Source organism: Pleurodeles waltl, chromosome 11, assembly GCF_031143425.1.
Source record: "Pleurodeles waltl isolate 20211129_DDA chromosome 11, aPleWal1.hap1.20221129, whole genome shotgun sequence".
Taxonomy (NCBI): Eukaryota; Metazoa; Chordata; class Amphibia; order Caudata; family Salamandridae; genus Pleurodeles; species Pleurodeles waltl.
This window is the reverse complement of record NC_090450.1, coordinates 899,536,507-899,559,272: the sequence shown is the minus strand read 5'-3', so window position 1 is coordinate 899,559,272 and position 22,766 is coordinate 899,536,507. Positions and strand designations below refer to the sequence as shown.

Genomic DNA, 22,766 nt, shown 5'->3' with positions numbered 1-22,766 from the left:
GTCTGTTTTAAGGCAAGGGGTTATTGGAAACTCTTTGCTACACGTTCCATTATGCTACGAAAACCACCAATATCGTTTGGTGGAGAGTCTACAAGAGGTGGTAGCAGTGGTGATGGTGATTGTATGACAATCATCCGCCTCCGTATTCTTTGAGGCTTGGTTTCTTATCTCACCCTCTTCTTCTTGTTCCTCTTCTGAGGCATCTTGGTCGTCTGCCAGCAGGTCTGCTTATGGCATTGAAGATGGTGAAGGCAAGGATAAAGGCAATGTAGTAGGGCGAGTGGGTGGTATTTCAGGAGGGGATCTCACTGGGATTGGAAACTGTGATGGAGGTGTAGATTGAGCGGATTCAGGAAATCGTTTATAATAATCCTGGAGCATTGTTTGCAGATTACATATCAAGTCATGAGGCATGTGGGCTGTTTGGTCCTGTTGATCATGTGGTGAGATCTGGTAACGCTTTTGGCATTTTGATCTATGCAAGCATCATCATGACTGTCATCTTGGTATTTAACTTCTAATTTGGAAGGGCTGAGAGCTACTCCGAAAGGCCCTTCATTGTCTGAATCATCATCTACTAGATGATGTGGTGGAAATGGGGTGATCTTACTTGGCGATGAGTGTTCTGGACCTAAGACTTCCTCTGTGGATAGTGCAGACAATAACATGCCTGTCACAGGTATTAAAGGTGTCCGTGACATGCTGGTAGAAGGTTTGATTGGTGGAAACTCTATAGACGATGTGGCTGTCGTCGGTACTCCCCTCGACGGAGGTGTCGACAATACTCTCGTTGACGATGGCTTTGTGGATGGTAGAGTCGTCGACGATGGGGTAGTGAATGCTACTGTCGCAGACAATGGTGTCGGCGTGGTTATATTGCTCGTCGATGAGCCCATCAACAACGGTGATGGATTTAGGGCCCATGACGACCTCTGAGATGGCTGTTGCGACATTGCTTTCTTAGAAGACGGAGCTTTAGATATAATCCTGTAAGAGACAATGCTCGTCGACGCTAGCGGAGACGAAGATATAATCATTGGAGATGCCGCCGTTTTGAACATCGATGTTATGGTGGTGGATGTAGTCGATATCATCGATGAGGCTGTCGTCAACTGTGAATACATTTTTGCAATTTTCTCAGAAGTAACCCATGATGTTAAAGGAAGTGATTTTGATGTTTCTCTGAGGGAAACTTCCTTATTAGCTAATTTTAAGGGCTCAGAAGAGACCTTAGTGGAATACCTCTTTTTATGTGGCAAAATCTCCTTTCCATTATATTTAAGTGCTTTCCTATGGTGGTCCGAAGGCTTCCCTTCCTGCGATCTTCCTCTCTTGTGGGATTTTATGGTATTTGAAGGATCGACAATTTCTTCTTCAGAGACTGGATGCTCTTTTGATTTCAGTCTTTGTAACCACAAGACAAGTCTTCCTTCCCTGTACTTTAGGGTTTTCTGTGTAAATGTTCTACAGATTTTGCAATGTATGACTTTATGTTCTGGATGGAGACATTAAATACACTCTCTAAGAGGGTCCTCTAAATGGAGCCTCTTTTTGCCACAGGTGTTATATGGGTTAAACAAGCCTACCTATGACTTTGACTATCTGGACAGGGTTAGAGTGTCCTAGGCTGAATTAAAACGAAATTTAAAGCTGACCTGAGAAGAATACTGCTGAAATTAGATGTTCTGAAGAGAAAACTGAGCAGAGCTCAGGGAGGCTTCCATCACCTGACGTGCGGTAGAAAATCTGAGAAACTGGAGCCTTCTACAGGGTGCTGTTGCCCGATTGGTCAGTGGATAACTTTTGTCCTTTTTTAAAAGGACATAGATAGACTATTAAGTTAAGCTTTACATTCCTTTAGCAGCCTATTGTTTTAATGCTTACACCTTGTTATGATACCAGAGACTCCCAGATCGACGACGGGGAATGCTTTAAGCACATGAATCTATGAAAGATCCAATACTGCAGAACAACTTAGTAAGAGAATTATGATGATAAATTGAAAGAAACAAAAACATTTGATATTCTAGGAAGCTTTACACCTTTGACATGTTTTCCAAGTATTTAGTTGAAAACAAAAGTATATTTGCTATTCTAAATAGTAATAAGCCTTTAAGTGTTTCTATGTCCACCAGTATGGACTTTGACATAAAATATACAAATAATGAATTGGCCACTAATGAAAGGGTGCTGTCTGATGTATATCCAAACCACTAATGAACTTGCGCCAGGATAAGCCGTTTCAGGTAAGAGAAATTAAAATAAAGCGCAGTTAACTGGTTGAAGTCATGAGATCTCAAGAAAAAGAATGTGCATGGGCCACTCGACTCCATGTTGGGTTTGCAATGCCATGGAAGCATACCAAAAACTAAATTACTCCTCCTTTACCCCAAATAAAGGAAAAAATGTTTGCCGCAAATTCAAGTATTTCGGAAAATTTTTACTGTTGCCTAAGAAATTTCTAGGTATGATATATTTAAAAAATATATTGACTTGTACTATGGAAAGAAAATAGCATTCCTCCCAAAAGCAAAAGTAATTGTAAGAGTAAAAATCTATATTACAATAAAAAATATGTGCTACAGTATCAAGGAACGTTCATGATGCAGTAAACCATAGAAGCAAAACTGCCATGCACTCACCCTATATAACTTTTTCTGCTAGCAGGTAAGGTCCTAGAGGAAACAGATTCATAATAATCTGTCCATATGGGATGGATACAGGTCAATCATTTTACTAAACAAATTAGGACACCAGATAAAAAATAAAAAAAAGTCTGTTAGACATAGGTGGGCTAAGTGTTCATCTATACACGAGGAGGTTTTTGTAGCCTCATCATGGGAGGAAGCAGTCATGGACCCCAATCCAGACCCTGTAACAAGTTTGAGGGACATCTGTCGGCACTCGAGGTAAACTATGATCAAAAATCAAACTGGAACATGGTGATCTGTTTTTAGGCAGTGTTTGTCCTCCAATGGCCTCCTAATACTAATGTAGTATTAAAGGTCAGTGATGGAAATGACGGGAGAAAAATTTGCCTCTGCATCAGATTAAACCAACCCCACGCAATTGAACCCATCCACTGGCCCTTTGCTTATGAAGATGTGTGGATGTTCCCACTGAGGACTTTACAACAAATCTGTAAATGAGTGGTACTTTCTGCCAGGCAGTAATGTTGAAGCTTTTCAAGGCATCCAAAAAAGCAGCAATAAACCACATTTAAATGTGAAATCTGTTGGGCTAGAACACATAAGACGCCACCATATAATTATTTACCAACGTTACAATCAATGGACCAAGAAGAAACATTAGAGGGATAAATATATTTGCAGTAAGTAAGACAATTATTGCTGTTCAAAGTGCAAGAAAAGCCTTATCAACACATTATATCAGTATACTAACTAGCAACAGAAAACTTGCAAACATTGCGCTTCATGAAAACACAGAATATGAAACAAACCTTTTTTTCCCAAATATTAACACCTCCTACTGATGATCTAATAAAAATGATTGCAGGAGTAACTTATACGCACTATTCCTGAATATTCTAATATGAGAAAGCAGGCTTTTATGTTCAGAAGCACACAGTACTAGATATCATGCTTCAACTTACTTTTTAATGATGACAATCCGCTTGTGCCCCCAAAAAGAGATCGTGTTGCTGAGCTTCCAGAACCTCCTGGCGGTGGAATTAGCATGACTAGATATGTTCCACATGTGTACATTGGAGTTTTCCGCAACATCTTTAGAGGCAGTCCACAGCTTGTGTTTGCTGCTAAAATAAAGAATGTAAACATGCATTTTATTAAACACTAACAATACCTTATGTTAAAGGATTGCCAATTAGAAAATACAGTAAAGACCCCTCGTGGTGCAAACAGTCACTATGCAGTGAGATGTACATTGATAATTAGGACAAACAATAATATATTTCCACCTTAACCTACACAATCTGGATTGATAACGTAAAGTTTACATACAAAAAGAAGGTGACTAATTATGAGATGTGTGATTCGATCACTTTCTCTACAAAAAATGCAAAAAATCTAAGTGGAATGTATGTTTCTTAAAGATTTAAAAAACACAATACACCCGTTATTTAAAGAAAATTCTTAATGTCGAAAACAACGCATTGTGGAATTCCTCTCAGGAGTTGGAATTGCAGAATCACAAAAATCCCCAGGACTAAATTCTGGATTTCCATGCATACCCCTCCTTCACTGAACTCAATGTTCTAATTGTCTGCACAGCAAAATATCCTACTTGCAGTGGGAAGCGAGTCTAACTCTAGCGGCGGGGCAATACGCAGGATTCTAAATTAACCCGGAAAAAACAGCCCGGCTTCTTGGTCTTGCACCAATATAAATGTTGTTTATTTTTGGGAATTCTCGAGTATGAAGAATTACATTAATCCAATACAGGAGTGGTGAGCACTCAGATAAGTTCTTTATATGAAGGAGAAGAAAGGGAGTGTGTTTTGATCTAATCTGTTTTAGAAATAACTTGGAGCTTAGTTTCAATTAAGACATCAATTGGTTCAATGCAAAAGACTCCGCTTATGTTTTGGCTACAGACGGAGAGCAGAGTGCATTTGAAAACAAGGGCCGAGGGTGAAATGATTAACTATAGATTAATCGAGATTTGTATTGTTCAAGCATTTTAAGGGTAAGACATTTCTTGTCATCCAGAAATGACTGTGTACTTCTGGCACAGAGGTTTCAGAGGCGGGATTTGGAACCATCCTGAAGGTATATAGAGTTGTTCAGTGTCATTGAAATTAAGGTACATAGGACACTCAACAGTTTCAACACTTGAACGTGGTTAGGCAAAACCGTTAATGTCAGCTACACCAATTCAGCACTACAATCCACAAAGAATAGAGTGGTTTACAATAATGAACACAGTGCTCATGTCTAATAAGATAAGGAGAGGTTCAGAATTTGTGTCTCGTCTGAGGCAGGATGCTTGCTTATTTCTAAAAGTGAAGCATCTTTGCTGTGGTCAGTTCCGATCTCCAGCACACTAATTACTGAGTTTATTTGTTTCCTGAGGGCTTATTATAATGTTTTCCAACCTGGATAAGAGAAAGCAGACTTGAGATGGGGTGTAAGTTTGCAAAGTTGGTGAATCTCCTTAATTTCTGTTGAGTATAGGTGTGGTTTTAGTATGTTTCAAAGAAGCTGAGAAAAATCCTGGGGAGAATGATATCCTTATAATACGACACATCATTAACCCCTTAACTACTTACAAGAATGCTTTTGAACAGGACCACTGACCCCCTCCCTAACTTGCAGCAGAAATGGGAACAGGACTTGCGGCATCTGCTCACTCAAAAAGTGGCAAAGGGCACTCATAACCACGAAAGGTCTCCTCTAATGCTCTATTTCAATGTATACAACATGACGGTAGGAAAGCTGCACCTTTCAGGCATAGTTACCCCCACTTTGTGCCCGGTGTCAGTGTGTTTAAACTGTAGTACACTGGGATCCTGGGAACCAGGACCCTAGTGTCCGTGCTCATTCCCTTAAATTTAGATGTGAGGTAATTTTACACCCCACAATTGGCATACTGGCGCACCCATGTAAGACCCTAGTATCTGGTACTTCGGTACAGAGGGCATTGGTACACCAGGTGTCCCCCTCATGGGCTGCAGCATATATTGTGCCACCTATGGGGGCCCATGCAAACTGTGATGACAGGCCAGCCATTGCAGCCTGTGTGAAATGGTGCATGCACCTTTCACTCCAGATATAAGGTTTGCCTTATATCGTGGTCACTGCACTCTGACAGTGTAAGTCACTCCTAAGGTAGGCCCTTTAGCCCAAGGGCAGGGTGAATGGTTCTAAGTGCGAGGGCACCCCTGCATGAGCATAGGTGCCCCTAAAAATCCCAGACTGCATTCCCTGCACTTTGTAAGTGTGGTGAAGCCATCTTACGATAAGTAGTGGACACTGGACAACACAAGTCGTCCAACTACGTAATGGCTTCACCGAACCTAAGCATGTTTGGTATCGAACATGCTGGAATCATGCAACTACATCGATTCAAGTGGTAGTTGCAATGCACCATGTACTCTGGGAGTTCCTTAAAGGATTCCCCCATGTCTGCCTGTACAGCCTTGCAGGTTCTGCATGCCAGCTCGTGTTGCTGCCGACCCCAGACACTGTTCTGCCCTTTTGCTGCTGAGCCTAACTCGGGCAGGTGAAAGTATAACAAAGGATTTCCTGTAAGATAGATGTGTGACCACCTCTTCTGAGCACCACCAGACTACTTTGAAGGGCACATTTGATGTCCTTCTTTCATAAATTGGTTTGCACCAGTGCAGGAACCCCCGGTTCACACTCTGGTGCGAAACCACACAAAGGACAGAGGAGTGACCACCCCTCTATCCAGCTCCTCCCCTAGGGAGGGTGCACAAAGCTCTGCCAGGTAGCCACTTCATCCTGCCATCTTGGAAATAAGATAAGCAGAGGCCCCTGGGAGCATCTGACTGGTTAGTCCAGCTGAGTGACATTTCTGACCCTCTCGGAAAGGTGGGTTATTGCAGTTAGTGTCCAACCCCCTTCCTGGGTTACCTAAGGGCTCCCCTTAAGGTGGCACCCCAGATTCGTCTGCAAGACTTCAGGAACCTTCTGCAAGTCTCCTCTACAAGACACTTCTGCAACCTGGACACCGGAACCGCTGCGGTTCTTTGCTGGAACCTGAAGCAAGACTGTAACCATTAGAAGGGCTCATCCTTTGTTTCCAAATTCTGCAAAGACTTCTTCAACCCCGTGGCTGTGCATCCCTCAGACTCACTGGGACACTGCCTGCACTACGAAAGCAAGAAGGAATCACCCTCGGAGTGAAGGACTCACTCTCTTGGATCCGCAGGCACCTCAACGACGACCGGCTTGTGGATCCTGCTGTCCCACGGACTCTCCAAGGCTCCATATCACAGGTGGTGGTTCTGTGGCTCTCCAGAGGTCTTACCTACCTTCATTACAACTGGAAAGTTTGTGGTCCCTCACTGGAGCTGCTTGGCTGGAACCCCTGTGCACCGTGACTGCTTGTCATTGCCAAGGTTTGTTGGATCCTTAGCCTGAAGACCTCCTAGCTCCAAGAAGTTCCAGCCTCCAAGAACATCCTCTCTGCAACGTGGGCATCCCTCTTTGCTGTGCTGTATGCCAGGGGGTTCTACAGGGGGTTACACCGATCCCTGCTGGTTCTCCTCTGGGCTGAGTGCTGACCCTGAACTACCTGCCAAGGTTGAGTCACCTGGACCTTGCTGGTCACCACAAAGCCTGAAAACTCCATGCAATGCTTCTCTGCATTTGCCAAGGTTTGTTTGGTGGTCCGGCTGACCACTGACCCCTCTGCAATTAGACCGGCGTGGAACAGCTCCTGGACATCTCCTGGAATCCTCCTGCATCGCCTGGACTACACAGCTGCACTTCGTCCACTGTCCAATAGGAAGCATCACCGAGAAGGGTGGGCATTGCCCTCCTGCACCGCCTGGGCACCTCTGGGTGGTCTGGACTGTCCCGTCTCTCACCAGGTCCTCTTCTTCCATGATCCACTCCTGGGTTTCACCGACCTGGTCCACAAGTCACGACAGCAGCTGGACAACCGAGGCCCCCACTGATTTCAGAGGGAGGTTCTGACACAACTTCACCCCCTATGCACCTGGGCTCCATGGTGTAGATACTCCACTGTTCTGGGTATTCACGGGTGGGGGCACTATCCGAACCTTTCTTGTCCCAACGGGTTTCCTCTGGGTGCTCTGGGAAGGATCCTAAAATGCGAAAACTCTAGCCACGACCAGCCAATGGACACTGACCTGAGATTTCTACTCTGCAGGCTGGCACCTGTCCTAAGGGTCCTTGTGTGGGTTGGGATAAGTTTTGCATTCCATTTTTTTGTATACAGGTTGGCTCCACCCCATAGGGGCCCATGTTATTTCATACCTTTACTTACCTGTCGCTAAGTATATTTTTGTATGACCAAATCTTCGGTTAGGAGATATAACAAAGTTCGATTTAGCGTGTGTGTTATAATAATTATTTTTCTAACACTGGTGTGATTCTTTCCTGTGTGTACTTCACTGACTGACCTGTGTGGTATTTGCAACTGCTTTACACCCTCCTGGATAAGCCTTAGCTGCTCTACACAGCTACCCCTATGAGAGCTCTGGTTATCTAGAGCCGCCAACACTATCACTAACGGTTGCCTAAACTCAGTACAGGGTGCCTTACCTGTAGGTGTACACCATATACTGAGCCGGCCTCCTACAATACTATCCTCCACAGGGCCTATTTGACACTGTCCAGACTCCACAGAGTTTATTCTACGGCATCACCCGCCTGCCCTCATTGTCCAGATTCCGAGCTAATATTTTACATATGTTTGGGATTGCCCCCTTGCAAGAGCCTTTTGGAATGCCATTTTGCATGACAGTCCTACGAGCAACGGGTTGACAAGCCTCGAACAACGTAGAAAGATGTGTCTTGGGCCTCCATAAGCAGCAGCAAGCCTGGGGGCTGCCACTGGCTTCATCGCTTTGGCACTAATGTTAGCTAGACACGTGACGGCTATGCAGTGAGTGGGTCTATCTCCTGCGACAGGAAAGGCTACATAAAGTAACATGTAGTCTTCAACATTTTGCCATGTAAACTGGCCCATTTTGGCAATGTGCGTAGCTGCAGTATTTGGGTTTGGCTATCCCCTAAAGAATCCTAATGAACCTAGGCATTTCTGCAAACTAGAATCCCAGCTATTCCAGGGTCATGTGACTTGTGTGAATCACACTATATTCCCTTACTCAGAATGAGCTGCAAACCAAAAACTTCTGGCTAAAGTCATAAAAAACATTTTTCCTCACCCAAAACCAATACATGGGCCCAACTGGGGACCTGGAAGTTACAGTTATTATACATTTCTAAAGTCAAAAAGGTAATCAAATTCGAAAATGTATACAAAATAAATTGACAACTGAAGTTCACACATTGTAATTACCATACCACGACTAAGGAATTTAGAAGACTTTGCGGGATGGACCATGGGCAGTATCCTTCAGAAATTACAAAATGGTAGAAGATTGCAATGTTAGAGTAGAGCCCTTACCTGCCTGATCCTCCTTCAGCGTGTTGGTGATCGTAGAGCCAGTTAAAGCAGCAAGCGTTGCAGAGGGAGAGGCTCTGTACCTGGATAGTCTACTAAGGAGCATCTCATTGATACTTTTTGTTGATTCTCCTTCCTTTCTCAGAAGGATGATGCGTTCTTGAAGCGGGCTTGCTATGTACACACTATTTTCAACCTGTGCAAACAAAAAGTGGCAATTTAAAACAAAATTACAGATTCGATGAGTTTTCTTTGCTAGAAACTACTAAGTACAGATTTTGTGTTGTACAGAATCCAAAACAACTTGGGTAAACAACGGGCAATAATGTAACCAAGCAGTAGATTGAGACGTCCCAGCTCACCAACTTTGTTTTTATATTGTGTAGACTACATTTGTGCTGCCACTAAGCAGTGGAAACTGTACATGTATATTTGCAAGGATATGCTGTCAAATATATGGCATAATGCTGGGTCCAAACCCAGTTTGCTCACTTGATCAAATTATATGATCCTGCCATATCATTGTCCCTTAGGAGGAGCAAGGACCAGGGTTTGTTCAGTGGTAAGGCAGTAACAGCCAACTGTCTAGCGAGAAACAAAAAGCTGGCATTAGTATTGTCCTACCAACACAACAAACAGGGCCCCAGTGCCTAGGAAGGTAGCATTAGAATGTCCTAGCCATGGCTTGCAAAAACACTTCCACTAGTCCTCAGCACAGTTCACTTATCTGCCAACACTGAAAGGGTGAAAACCAGGTGAAGCCAAACACTCAGTACCACTCGCCAATACACAAACAAGAACTAGTAAAGCCAATAGGTATGGATTTTTGTTAACCAAAGTGTTTGGTAATAGTAGGGTGGCTTTGTGTGTATTGGTTCAGGCTGGCCTAAAAGAAAATCCAACAATGAAGAAAGATCTTGGGGAACAACAATATGCAAGCTGAGGGTAGAGCTATTGTAAGCAGAACAATTAATTTCTGTTGAATCTTTAAGAAAGCCAAAGTGTGTTAACTTATTTAGTTTGTAAACAAAAAGCTATAAATCAAGCAACATTCTCATGATAGCTTGAAAAATCTATAAATCCAGCAACATTATCTTGATAGCATGAAAAACCATATAACTACTTGGTGCCCCATCAGCAGAATATACTGGGAATACAAGTGGAACTATGTAACTAGCCACGAAATGCAATGGTTTTCATGGACAATTCATCCAAGCAATGTAAAATCACAAAAAACACAAGATAGCTAATGGCTATAGTGGGCTTACCCAAAGCCCATTGTCTCCAACACCTTACTATACTCTTTAAAGAAATGATGACGTCAGGTATTTCAGACATCTAACACCCTCTCTAGTCAAACCTAAAAACTAGATACAAACGTGTATGCAATGAGCAGATAGAGTACAATTTGGCTTCTAATGAACCAAGAATGTTTACCAAATTCAATGTTCAATAATTACTGATGTATACATTACTTGAAAGACTGTGTTAAATAACAACTGCGTACCACAACCGGGATTATATATTATCAGTGTAAGCATGATTACAAACTAGACTAACTTAATACACACATTTTGAAAAAGTTTGAATTCCACTCAAAAGTAACTTACAGTTAATTCAAAGATGTCCATAAAAACAGAGTGTCCCTTTGGAGTTTTTTCATTCAAGCTTGCAGGAGACCAGATCCAATAGAAGTATGTGCCATCAGAGGAAAGATGAACAGTTGTCATTGTGCTACCCACAGGAAAGTGATTTGGTGGCATGGAAACAATTTGACACACCTGCAGTGTTGGAAAGAAAGAAAGAAAGAAAATAGAAGTTACTCAATTTTTAATTCAACACATACTTTTTTACTTGCTCTCACTACAACCATAAATCCCATTAGGGTGGACCTCTGCTTTCTTCCCCTTCCAATCCAGGCTAGAAATGTTTATGCTGAAGCACACACATCTCCTCCAATGCATAGCTCTTGTTCAAATCAAACCACCGCCAGTTGCTGCCTCTTGCATTAGCCCAACCCCATATCTGCCTCTTAAACCGGTCTAAGCATGGTCACTTCTTGCCCAAGCTAACCTCAATCTTCCACCTGCATCTTTACCTGGTCTAAATTTCCACCTGACTTTTGATCGGCCTAACTCCATTTGCCTGTCTCTATGTGGGGGCTATGATTCATTTTCGCTTGCCCTTGGTCAACCCATGCCAGTTTTTTTCATTTTGATTAACACTAGACTGAATCTTTCACTGGGCTACCACTGTCCTGCCTCTTGATCTGACAAAGTTTGACCTACCCCTTACCATGGACTAACCCCCACAGGATTTGTAACCTTGTCCAACTCTAATCTACCTGCTGCACCAGCCCCACCTTTTTATCTACTGATATACAGGGAGTGCAGAATTATTAGGCAAATTAGTATTTTGACCACATCATCCTCTTTATGCATGTTGTCTTACTCCAAGCTGTATAGGCTCGAAAGCCTACTACCAATTAAGCATATTAGGTGATGTGCATCTCTGTAATGAGAAGGGGTGTGGTCTAATGACATCAACACCCTATATCAGGTGTGCATAATTATTAGGCAACTTCCTTTCCTTTGGCAAAATGGGTCAAAAGAAGGACTTGACAGGCTCAGAAAAGTCAAAAATAGTGAGATATCTTGCAGAGGGATGCAGCACTCTTAAAATTGCAAAGCTTCTGAAGCGTGATCATCGAACAATCAAGCGTTTCATTCAAAATAGTCAACAGGGTCGCAAGAAGCGTGTGGAAAAACCAAGGCGCAAAATAACTGCCCATGAACTGAGAAAAGTCAAGCGTGCAGCTGCCACGATGCCATTTGCCACCAGTTTGGCCATATTTCAGAGCTGCAACATCTCTGGAGTGCCCAAAAGCACAAGGTGTGCAATACTCAGAGACATGGCCAAGGTAAGAAAGGCTGAAAGACGACCACCACTGAACAAGACACACAAGCTGAAACGTCAAGACTGGGCCAAGAAATATCTCAAGACTGATTTTTCTAAGGTTTTATGGACTGATGAAATGAGAGTGAGTCTTGATGGGCCAGATGGATGGGCCCGTGGCTGGATTGGTAAAGGGCAGAGAGCTCCAGTCCGACTCAGACGCCAGCAAGGTGGAGGTGGAGTACTGGTTTGGGCTGGTATCATCAAAGATGAGCTTGTGGGGCCTTTTCGGGTTGAGGATGGAGTCAAGCTCAACTCCCAGTCCTACTGCCAGTTTCTGGAAGACACCTTCTTCAAGCAGTGGTACAGGAAGAAGTCTGCATCCTTCAAGAAAAACATGATTTTCATGCAGGACAATGCTCCATCACACGCGTCCAAGTACACCACAGCGTGGCTCGCAAGCAAGGGTATAAAAGAAGGAAATCTAATGACATGGCCTCCTTGTTCACCTGATCTGAACCCCATTGAGAACCTGTGGTCCATCATCAAATGTGAGATTTACAAGGAGGGAAAACAGTACACCTCTCTGAACAGTGTCTGGGAGGCTGTGGTTGCTGCTGCACGCAATGTTGATGGTGAACAGATCAAAACACTGACAGAATCCATGGATGGCAGGCTTTTGAGTGTCCTTGCAAAGTAAGGTGGCTATATTGGTCACTGATTTGTTTTTGTTTTGTTTTGTTTTTGAATGTCAGAAATGTATATTTGTGAATGTTGAGATGTTATATTGGTTTCACTGGTAATAATAAATAATTGAAATGGGTATATATTTGTTTTTTGTTAAGTTGCCTAATAATTATGCACAGTAATAGTCACCTGCACACACAGATATCCCCCTAACATAGCTAAAACTAAAAACAAACTAAAAACTACTTCCAAAAATATTCAGCTTTGATATTAATGAGTTTTTTGGGTTCATTGAGAACATGGTTGTTGTTCAATAATAAAATTAATCCTCAAAAATACAACTTGCCTAATAATTCTGCACTCCCTGTATTACCACCCTGGTCAACCTACTCTTTCACTAAATTAACCACATTTGGCCTGTCTCTCACCAGTTCTTTGCACCAAACTAAGCCCCATCCCTTCCCTTCACATATTAAAGCCCCAGCCATTTCCTGATCTGGCATACCCTTGACCTACTTCTCCCCTTTCAGACTCAGTAGAGCTCTCTGCGCCGTGCTCGTGCCTGCCCTCTGACCTCAATGCATAGCAGACTTCTGGCTCATCGCCGCTGGTCCAGCAGCTCACACATGGTCTTCCTTCAGGAACTGCACTGCAGGTTTTAGATACAAGCTGTAGCAGCAGTTTCCCAGGCTCTCATTAGGAGCTCCACCACAAAGTTTTAGCTGCAGACAGGCTGACTGCTTTATTCTGCCTATTTTTCCTCCTCTTCAGTGCCTTGCACAATCTCCTGTGCTTTGATTTGTTTGCTCACTACTCATTATTACCTGCGAAAAGGGCCCCGGACGTTTAACTGAAAAAACCTAAACCAACGTGGCTTGGACCGATTTGACCATCAATCCAGTCCTCTGTTAAAAAAAAAAACAAGCCAAAATTCCAACAAATTCCCATCTGCCCCGTCTAACCTATCTTCCTCTACTGTAAATCAAGAAGGCCCCAACCAGCAAACTGTATACCATAAGGAGAGGTGGGGCTAAGTGGAGAGAACACTGATGACTATTACTCAAGCAAAAATAATGCATGCTGATAAACTTGACATGAAACTGCAAACTTTGACTACTTACACAACAGCCAAAGACTTAACATTAGAAAGATTAAATAATTTAATCATCAAAGCTCAGTCAACAACTCAGGTACCTGAACTGTTGTGCTATTGTATGTACCTAATGGATAAACTAGCCAGTTTCCCCAGAAATTATGTCACGCTTAATTCAAGATTTAAAGAGCAATTCTGCAACGCAAAAAGAGGAAAATCCTGTAAGGAGGAGCCCAGAACCAGGGATTATAAAGACAATAAATGATTCACAGCTGAACCAAATCATCAAGGAAGAAGTTCCAACACAGGTTGCCACAGGTTGCCCAAAGTCTATCAAATACCAATTCTCAGCAGAAAGGAAATGAGTCAACAGAGGACCCTAAAGCCCCTCTTGTGCTTTCTAGAAAAAATAAATAACTGGAAAAAAAAACTCAATAAGAAAGGAAACACCCGTCAATATATTAAGCACCTGCTTTCCCCTGTTTAAGCAGCCTAACCCACAGAGGGCTCCATCTGATTAATTGGAACAAGAACAGGGCAACAATATTGTTAACGTAGGGACAATAACAACAGATGGAATCCTATCCAAGTGTTGCATAAATAAATTAAGTAAGCCGCACACAGAGAAAACTCTGACACTGCCTGCCTAACACAAAGAAAAATCTGATACAGACAGTGCACACAGGAATGGTTGAAGAAATATAAAGCATGCAACAGGGTAACTTAAAATTAACTGAAAATGTAACATCAATTAACAAAGGAAATCTAAGTAACAATAATGAACAGAACGCCGCTCAACCGTTTATAAATAAGTTTCATCTGTTCGAGTCAACAATATGTGTAACATCTATATTGACTGGGACACAACTGCCTGGTGGGAGTACAACTAATAAAACAGCAAATGACTGGAATAAGATAGAGAAGGAACAAAGAGAAACAGGGAGTGCCGCATAGAGTCCATGCGGCTGGCAGGTGCACCAGTCACCTCTTATCCCGGACTCTCCCATGTGGCCGCCCCATCCCAGGATTGACACGTCTGTCACTACTGTAGGATCTGCTTGAGGAAGGGAGAAGGACCTGCTGTTGACCCAATCATGATTCGAAAGCCACCACTGCAGGTCTTTCGCAGTCCCCTCTGAGATCTGGACAATGTCAGAGAGATATCCTTGATGCTGTGCCCACTGCAACTTCAGGTCCCACTGCAGAGCCCGCATATGCCATCTGGCATGCGTCACCTGCAGGAGGTCATGAGGCCCAGCAGCCTCAGTCATTCTCACCGAAACCCAGGATAGAGGCTGAAACATAGGAATCATAGCCTGAATATCCTGGAATCGTTTTTCAGAAGGATAGGCCCGAAACTGCACTGTGCCCAGACCAGCTCAGATGAAAGGGAGAGTCTGATAGGGAGTCAGGTGTGACTTCAGCATGTTTATAGTAAACCTCAGCATGTGCAAAAGGTTCGCCGTAGTCTGAAAGTGGGAGACAAATTTCTAGGGCGTGTCCGCCTTCAACAGCCAGTCATCAAGGTAGGTGAAGACTGAAACCCCTGACCTGAGCAGATGAGCTGCAAACACCGCCATGACTTTCGTGAACATCCAAGGGGTGCTGATAAGGCTGAAGGGGAGCATTGTAAATTGAAAGTGCTCGTGACCCGTTACGAATCGCAAGAAGCGCCTGTGGGCAGGCAAGACGGGTATATGGAACTAAGCGTCCTGCAAATCCAACACTACCACCCAGTCTCGTGGGTCCAAAGGAGACAGGATCTGAGCCAGAGTGAGCATTTTGAACTTCGAACGATCTGCAAAACCCATCTGTCCGTCGTGATGGATTCCCAGTGGGGTAGGTGATGGCAGGTGATGGCGAATCCTGCCTCCAATTGGTTTGAATGTAGTGCGACGGACTAGGAAGGCTTGGAGGCTACTGCAGGGACAGAGGTGGACGGTGCAGACCTCTGGTTCCCTGTCCCACGATCCCCTGGGATTCTGCGTCCCTGGCCACACAGGGACTGAGTAGCATGGGTGGCACAGTGGCTGGGAATGGGATGCGACAGGGAGACCCTTCCATGGCCACAAAAGGGGCTAAAGGCAGACTGTTGTGGACGAGGGGCATTTGAAAGGCCAAGGGACCGAGCCGTAGCCCGGGACTCCCTGAATCTCTCAAGTGCTGAGTCCACCTTGTCGCCGAAGAGACTGGTGCCACCGAAGGGCATGTCCATAAGGATTTGATGGACATTCCCTGAAAAACCTGATGTCCTCAACCAGGCGTGGCGCCTCAAGGCCACTGTTGGCGCAACCAATTTACCCAGAGAGTCGTCGTGTCCAGCCCACGGTAAATAGTCAACTTCGCCGCATCTCTCCCATCAGCAACAGCTTGAGAGATGATAGCCCGGGCCTCCTCCGGGAGCTGCGTCAGGACTTACGCGAACGTATCCCACAACAAATGGGTATAGTGGCCCAAAAGGCATGCAGTGATCACAGACCGCAACGTCAGACTGGAGGAAGAAAACATCCTCTTCCCAGGTTGGTCCAGTCTCCTTGATTCCTGATCCAGGGGAGCGGAAGGGAATGCGCCAGTAGAAGAGGAAGCCTGAATCACAAGGCTTTCAGACGAGAGGTTTGGGACAGGAATTTAGGATTGTATGGGGAAGGTCGGTGGTGGCAGGCTACTGACCTGTTCACAGGAGCCCCTGTGCAGGGTCTGGACCAAGTACAAAGAAGGAAATTAGTGAGGGCTTCATTGAATGGGAGAAGAGACTCTGAAGTGGAAGCTCCAGGCTGAAGCTCCTCTGTCAGGAGGTTAGTCCTGGCTGCTACAGAAGGCAGTTAGAGGCCAAGGACTTCAGCTGCCCTACTGACCGCCACTGAAAAGGAGGCTCCCTCCATCGTAGCCACAGTAGGAGGAGAAAGTATGCCAGCATCTAGACAAGTATCTATCCAGACTACTGGCCTCACCCAATTCCTGTGCCCAGTTCATGTTAGTGTCATCCAGCTGGTATTAATAAGGGTCCAGCCACCCCTCCAATTCCTCCTCATATTCGTATCCATAAGAAAAAGGGTTTGAACCTGACCTGGGGTGAGTAGACCACATCGAAGTTGGAAGTGGCGCCAGCTGACGTCGTTCCAGCTCCTGGTCATCGGGGATTAGGATTGGGTCGACATCGATCATGGGCCCAAAAGACGTCATGAGCGTCAATGACTTAGCCAGCGCCGGGGAAGGTCGCAATGGTACGATCGACTTTGGCTTGGATCCGATAGTGGATCCAGAGGGGACCTCGGAGGTCGAAGCTGCCAGCACAGGATCCCTAGCCAAACCCCCAAACCCCAAGGGCGCTGCAAGGGGGTGAACTGCCCAACTATGAGACGCATGGCCTCATAGAACTCCTTTGAGCAGGGGTTGCTCTGGCTCCCGGAAACATGGGGAGGCAGGAGTGGACCCAGAGTAAGCTCTGCTAACCTCCAACAATGGATCCTCAACTGCGCCAACATCCTAGCACCACTCAAGAGACCCACCGTCAACCAAGAAAAGAAAAAAACAGCCTGGTTCACAGACGAACTGACCACCTCCAAACGCACCTGCCAGAAACTCAAGAAAAAATGGATCCTCGAGCGCACACCCGACAACCTTGCTACCCTCAAGGAAGCCAACCGCGAACACCACCAACTGATCCGACTCGCCAAACGCTCCCACTTCACAGAACGCCTTAACAACAACGCACACGACTGCAAGGAACTCTTCTGCATCGTGAAGGAGCTCTCCAACCCCAACGTCAACGACGTCCCACCATCCCAGAAACTCTGCGACGATCTCTCCACCTTCTTCTACCAGAAAATCGCAGCCATCCACAACAGCTTCAACACCGCACCTCCGCCTGACCCCACCCCCAACAACTCCTCCCACGCCGACCGCCTCACCACCTGGACCCACGTAGACGACGCCGAAACACTAAAGACCATGAACTCCATCCACTCAGGATCTCCCTCTGACCCCTGCCCATATCACGTCTTCAACAAATCCGACGTCACCATCGCCCCCAAACTCCGCAAGATCATAAACCTTTCCTTCAACACCGCTACCTTCCCGGACAGCTGGAAGCACGCAGAAATCCAACCCCTCCTCAAGAAACCTAAGGCTGACCTCAACGATCTCAAAAACTTCCGACCGATCTCCCTTCTCCCTTTCCCAGCGAAAGTCATCGAGAAGATCGTCAACGCACAGCTCTCCCACTACCTCGAAGACAACTCCATCCTAGACCCCTCCCAATCCGGTTTCAGACGCAACCACAGCACAGAGACTGCACTCCTCGCCACCACAGATGACATCAGACAACAAATGGACAACGGCGAAACTTCAGCCCTCATCCTCCTAGACCTCTCCGCTGCCTTCGACACGGTCTGCCACCGCACCCTACTAAATCGCCTCCACGAAGCCGGTATCCAAGACAAAGCCCTCAACTGGATCTCCTCTTTTCTCTCCGGCAGAACCCAGAGAGTCCGACTCTCACCCTTCCGCTCCGAAGCCACCAACCTCATCTGCGGCGTCCCCCAAGGCTCCTCGCTAAGCCCAACGCTGTTTAACGTCTACATGGCCCCCCTCGCACAACTGGCCCGTCAGCACGACCTCAGCATCCTCTCCTACGCCGACGACACCCAGCTCGTCCTCTCCCTGACCAAAGATCCTCACACTGCCAAAGCCAACCTCCACGAGGGACTGAAATCCATCGCCGAGTGGATGAGCAACAGCCGCCTGAAACTAAACTCCGACAAGACGGAAGTCCTCATCCTCGACCGCTCCCCCTCGGCCTGGAACGACTCTTGGTGGCCCACCGCCCTGGGCCACCCACCCACCCCAGCCAGCCACGCACGAAACCTCGGCTTCATCCTCGACTCCGCTCTCACCATGTCCAAACAGGTCAACGCAGTCTCCTCCTGTTTCAACACCCTCCGCATGCTCCGCAGAATCTTCAAGTGGATTCCAACAGGAAACAGAAAGACGGTGACCCAAGCCCTCGTCAGTAGCAGACTCGACTACGGCAACGCACTCTACACAGGCATCCCAACTAAAGACATCCAACGACTCCAACGCATCCAGAACGCATCCGCCCGCCTGATCCTCGACATACCCCGCCGATGTCACATCTCCCACCACCTGTAGGACCTCCACTGGCTCCCCGTGGACAAGAGGATCACCTTTAAACTCCTCACCCACGCACACAAGGCACTACACGACACCGGACCCACCTACCTGAACACCAGACTCAACTTCTACGTTCCCTCACGCCAACTACGCTCTGCCAACCTTGCCCTCGCCATCATCCCCCGAATCCAGCGCAAGACCTCTGGCGGCAGATCCTTCTCCTACCTCGCCGCCAAGACCTGGAACTCACTCCCGACCTCACTACGCCAGACCCAGGACCTCCTCACCCTCAGGAGACTCCTCAAGACATGGCTCTTCGAACGATAGCAGCTACCCCCACCCCCCCCAGCGCCTCGAAACCCTAACGGGTACATAGCGAGCTTTATAAATCTAATGATTGATTGGTTGATTGATTGACTGTGGACGAAGGCCTTCAGCATCAACGCTCGTCCCCCGTTGCATCACCAAGCGATGGGGTGAAGTCGAAGAATGTCTAGCTTTCTTCTACTTCTTCTTGCTACCCGAGTGACCCAAAAACTTCGAGGAAGACGAGTGATGGAGACTTCTTGAGCAGTCTCAAGACCTTTCTCTCGAGCGAGACCTGGAGCGATGCGGAGTCGAGCACCAGGCAGCCATGAGCTTTAGGTACTGCTCCCTCAAAGCCTTCGGGTGCATAGCCCAGCACTCGGAGCACGACTTCGAGTCTTGGCCGCGCTCCAAACCCAATAAACAGACCTCGTGCAAATCTGTCACCGATATCATGGGGTGACAGCCCTCGCATGGTTTGAACACAGTCTTCAGCGACATCCCTCAACGCACAAAAAGTCACCAAAAAACACAACAAAACTGTCAAATTTGGTTAAAAAAAAAAATACAACCAGGGTAGCTCTCTCCAGATCAGCGTGTGGCGCGGATAGAAAACAACTGACTTCACTGTGCCAAGGTGGCGCCTATGTACGACCCCAACGTCATCACAGTGACCGATGCCACCTGAAGGCATGCAAGGGTACTGCTCGAAGAAAAATCTCTGTATGAGCATGAAACTATTGTTCCCACTTACTGCGATTGCAGAAAGATATAGCTGACTTGCTGCCCAGTGACAGAATATTTTGCCAAGCACTACCTTACTGATGACCAATTTAGAATTTACTGCCTGTGACCTGCTTAACGATATTCATGACACCTGTCACACAGACAACTATTATTTTATTTCTAAAACTTTAAGTGAGGTTATCTCAGCTTCCTTCAAGAGCTAGCTGAGCGTTGCCCATCCCTGATCACTTAATAGATTGTTATGCCTTGTCTATATTAATCAGTATTGTGTAGGATGTCATATGTAGGAGAAAAGATTTCTAAGGCATATGTGAATCATGTTGTGTGCATAGTCAACCATGGAAAAATCCTGTACCAGTCAAGGAAGCATCTGTTACTAAGGACTACAATGAAATATATGGATGGAATGGATCTTGTTCAGCATGTTCTGATCTTATCAGCATGGAAAGGAATGGGGCTCCAACGTTGTGGGCTTTAATTTTTCCTCCAGAGCCCCATTTGCTGGTACCACTGGTCCTTCCGAAATTCATGCATATGTCTCGAGTGAAGGCATTCATGAAGCAGGATAAAGAAAGTAGGAAACTATTATGTCTATCAAGATAATATTTGATGTGCTATTAATGGAGGAACACTATCCTTCTCCCAAAAGACAAACGTTTGGATTTTGTTTGTCACAGCTAAAAGTATAGAGTATTCTAAGCTTAGGGCTCAGCAGACTGTGTTGACTTAAATCTTGAGTCTTAGATCATGGAGAACCCTGGTCATCACTTTAAATTCCTGTTGGACTTTTTGGCAGTTGTTGTTGTTCATCAACTGTCATTCATACAGATATGGATAGATGAAAACCTACTTCTGCCCGAGATGTACAAACCACAGCCATGCATTTGATGAAAGCTCTTTCTGCTGACTGTAAGGTGAACGGAAGAATCTTATACTGGTAAAGGTTGTAGTTTACCACAAACCTTCAAAATCTGAGACCAGTGCCCTGGGACCCTATTTCACACAGCAAAAAGTGATGTTGAACTTTGACTGCACTCTGATCTAAGACTGGAAGTCAACAAACAACTTACAATTGACAGTGCTGTTTTTCCGCCCAAGGGGTTGGGCTAGCCATCTGCCCAAATGTTCTAAATGTTTTCTTTTCGTAGAAAGATTTTACGATGATTAAACAAAATATATTTTTTTCCAACTAGTGTAATCTAAAAGAAGAAAACAATTGATATGTCCTCAGGGGTTTCAAACAGTTGTATTAAGTGCTTCTGAGTAAAGATCTCACAATGGAGATTAGAAAACGACTCATTATTTAATCATAGTTACACACAAGTGATTCAGTAGGCCATGCAGAGAGCCATACAATAAAATAATCTTTGTATTTTTGATTTTACCTGAAGCGTATGCTGATCAAGTATCTGAAAAAGGCAGTGTGGTTTGGTATCAAAAATCACTGGGCGATGAAGAAGCATGTCATTGCCAAATGTAACCCATCCAGCCTCCAGCTCTTCGTTGCGACAGTAAACAAAGCCGCTGCAGGATAAAACACAATTTAAGGTTCTTTAAATATAAACTAGGCATGTTTGACCCTATGCTGTGCTTTAGAATTTCTGCATATGTTCTGCAATCCCGTCATGGCAAACTCTGCTTTCACTTTCTTTCTTTGACACTGATATGTAGAGAGAGAAATCAAAATAAATTACAGTTGAAATACTCTCTGACCGGGATTCAACCAGTTAATAGTTAGAGGATAATTAAGTACGTAACTTCTGTACGTTTCACCTATTTACACTGCGATGTCCTTCAAAGAAGAGTACTTTTTCCCCAAGTATTTTATTAAGTTTTATGTCAATACAAAAGCTAAAGAAAATACAATACACCTCTGTAAAAGAGTATAATACCCCCGGAGAAGGGCATAACATGAAGAAAATGTTACTTACCAAGTAAGCATCTGTAATCCTGCCATCTAGCGCTGGGTTCGGATGTGTGCAAGTTGATTTTCTTTGAAGAAAGTTTTTCAAGTTACAAGATAGTGCGTCTCCTTCTCTTGCTGGTAATGCGCATGGTCATTGAGTCCACTGTTAGATTGCTTTCCGCAAGATGGTTGAGTTTGGAATATGAAGTATAGTGTAGGATAATACACTGCTCATGCTCAAAAAAATCTGTGATAACTTATAAAAGTAACTGCAACAAACACAAGTATCCAGGGACGAGGGTGGGCACATCTGAATTTACCCCTCTACATGCCACGGACAGATGCTTACTGGGTAAGTAACACTTTCAGTTCGAGGTATGTGTGACTGTAGATACACATGCTTAGCACAGAATGTAAATGAGTCCTCTTCCAAAAGTAGTGGATAATCTGTAGGAGCTACAGCTGTTTGAAATAGTGTACACAGAACTGCTTTGCCCACATTGGCTTGTTGAAGAGCCAGTACATCTACACAATAATGTTTTGTAAATGTATGCAGTGTAAACCATGAAGCTGCTACACATATGTCACCTTTAGGTATGTTTTCCAGGAAGGCCAATGAAGCACCATTTTTATGAGAGGAGTGAGCTCTAGGAGGAAGGGTAGAGTTATTTTAGCTTTAGCATAACATTTCTGGGTGCTCTTGACAATCCAACGCGCAATGCCAGATTTAGAAGGAAAATGTCACTTACCCAGTGTACATCTGTTCGTGGCATTAGTCGCTGCAGATTCACATGCTGTGCATAGTCCGCCGTCTGGTGTTGGGTCGGAGTGTTACAAGTTGTTTTTCTTCGAAGAAGTCTTTTCGAGTCACGAGACCGAGGGACTCCTCCCACTTCGGTT

The 22,766-nt window shown here is 45.1% G+C and overlaps 1 protein-coding gene across 5 annotated transcripts in view; it reads right to left on the bottom strand.

Moving 5' to 3' along the window:
- HECTD4 (HECT domain E3 ubiquitin protein ligase 4) overlaps positions 1–22,766 on the bottom strand; it is a 1,724,100-nt gene that overhangs the window by 1,466,943 nt on the left and 234,391 nt on the right. For all 5 annotated transcript variants that reach the window (XR_011199486.1, XM_069214810.1, XM_069214812.1 and 2 more), the window contains exons 6-9: positions 21,346–21,484; positions 10,710–10,880; positions 9,103–9,295; positions 3,614–3,775 (exon numbers count right to left, since the gene is read on the bottom strand). Coding sequence is in view for 4 of the 5 variants with exons in the window: in XM_069214810.1 (XP_069070911.1) it covers positions 3,614–3,775; positions 9,103–9,295; positions 10,710–10,880; positions 21,346–21,484 (665 nt within the window). In the remaining variant the exon portion in view is untranslated. The remainder of the gene's footprint in view (positions 1–3,613; positions 3,776–9,102; positions 9,296–10,709; positions 10,881–21,345; positions 21,485–22,766) is intronic.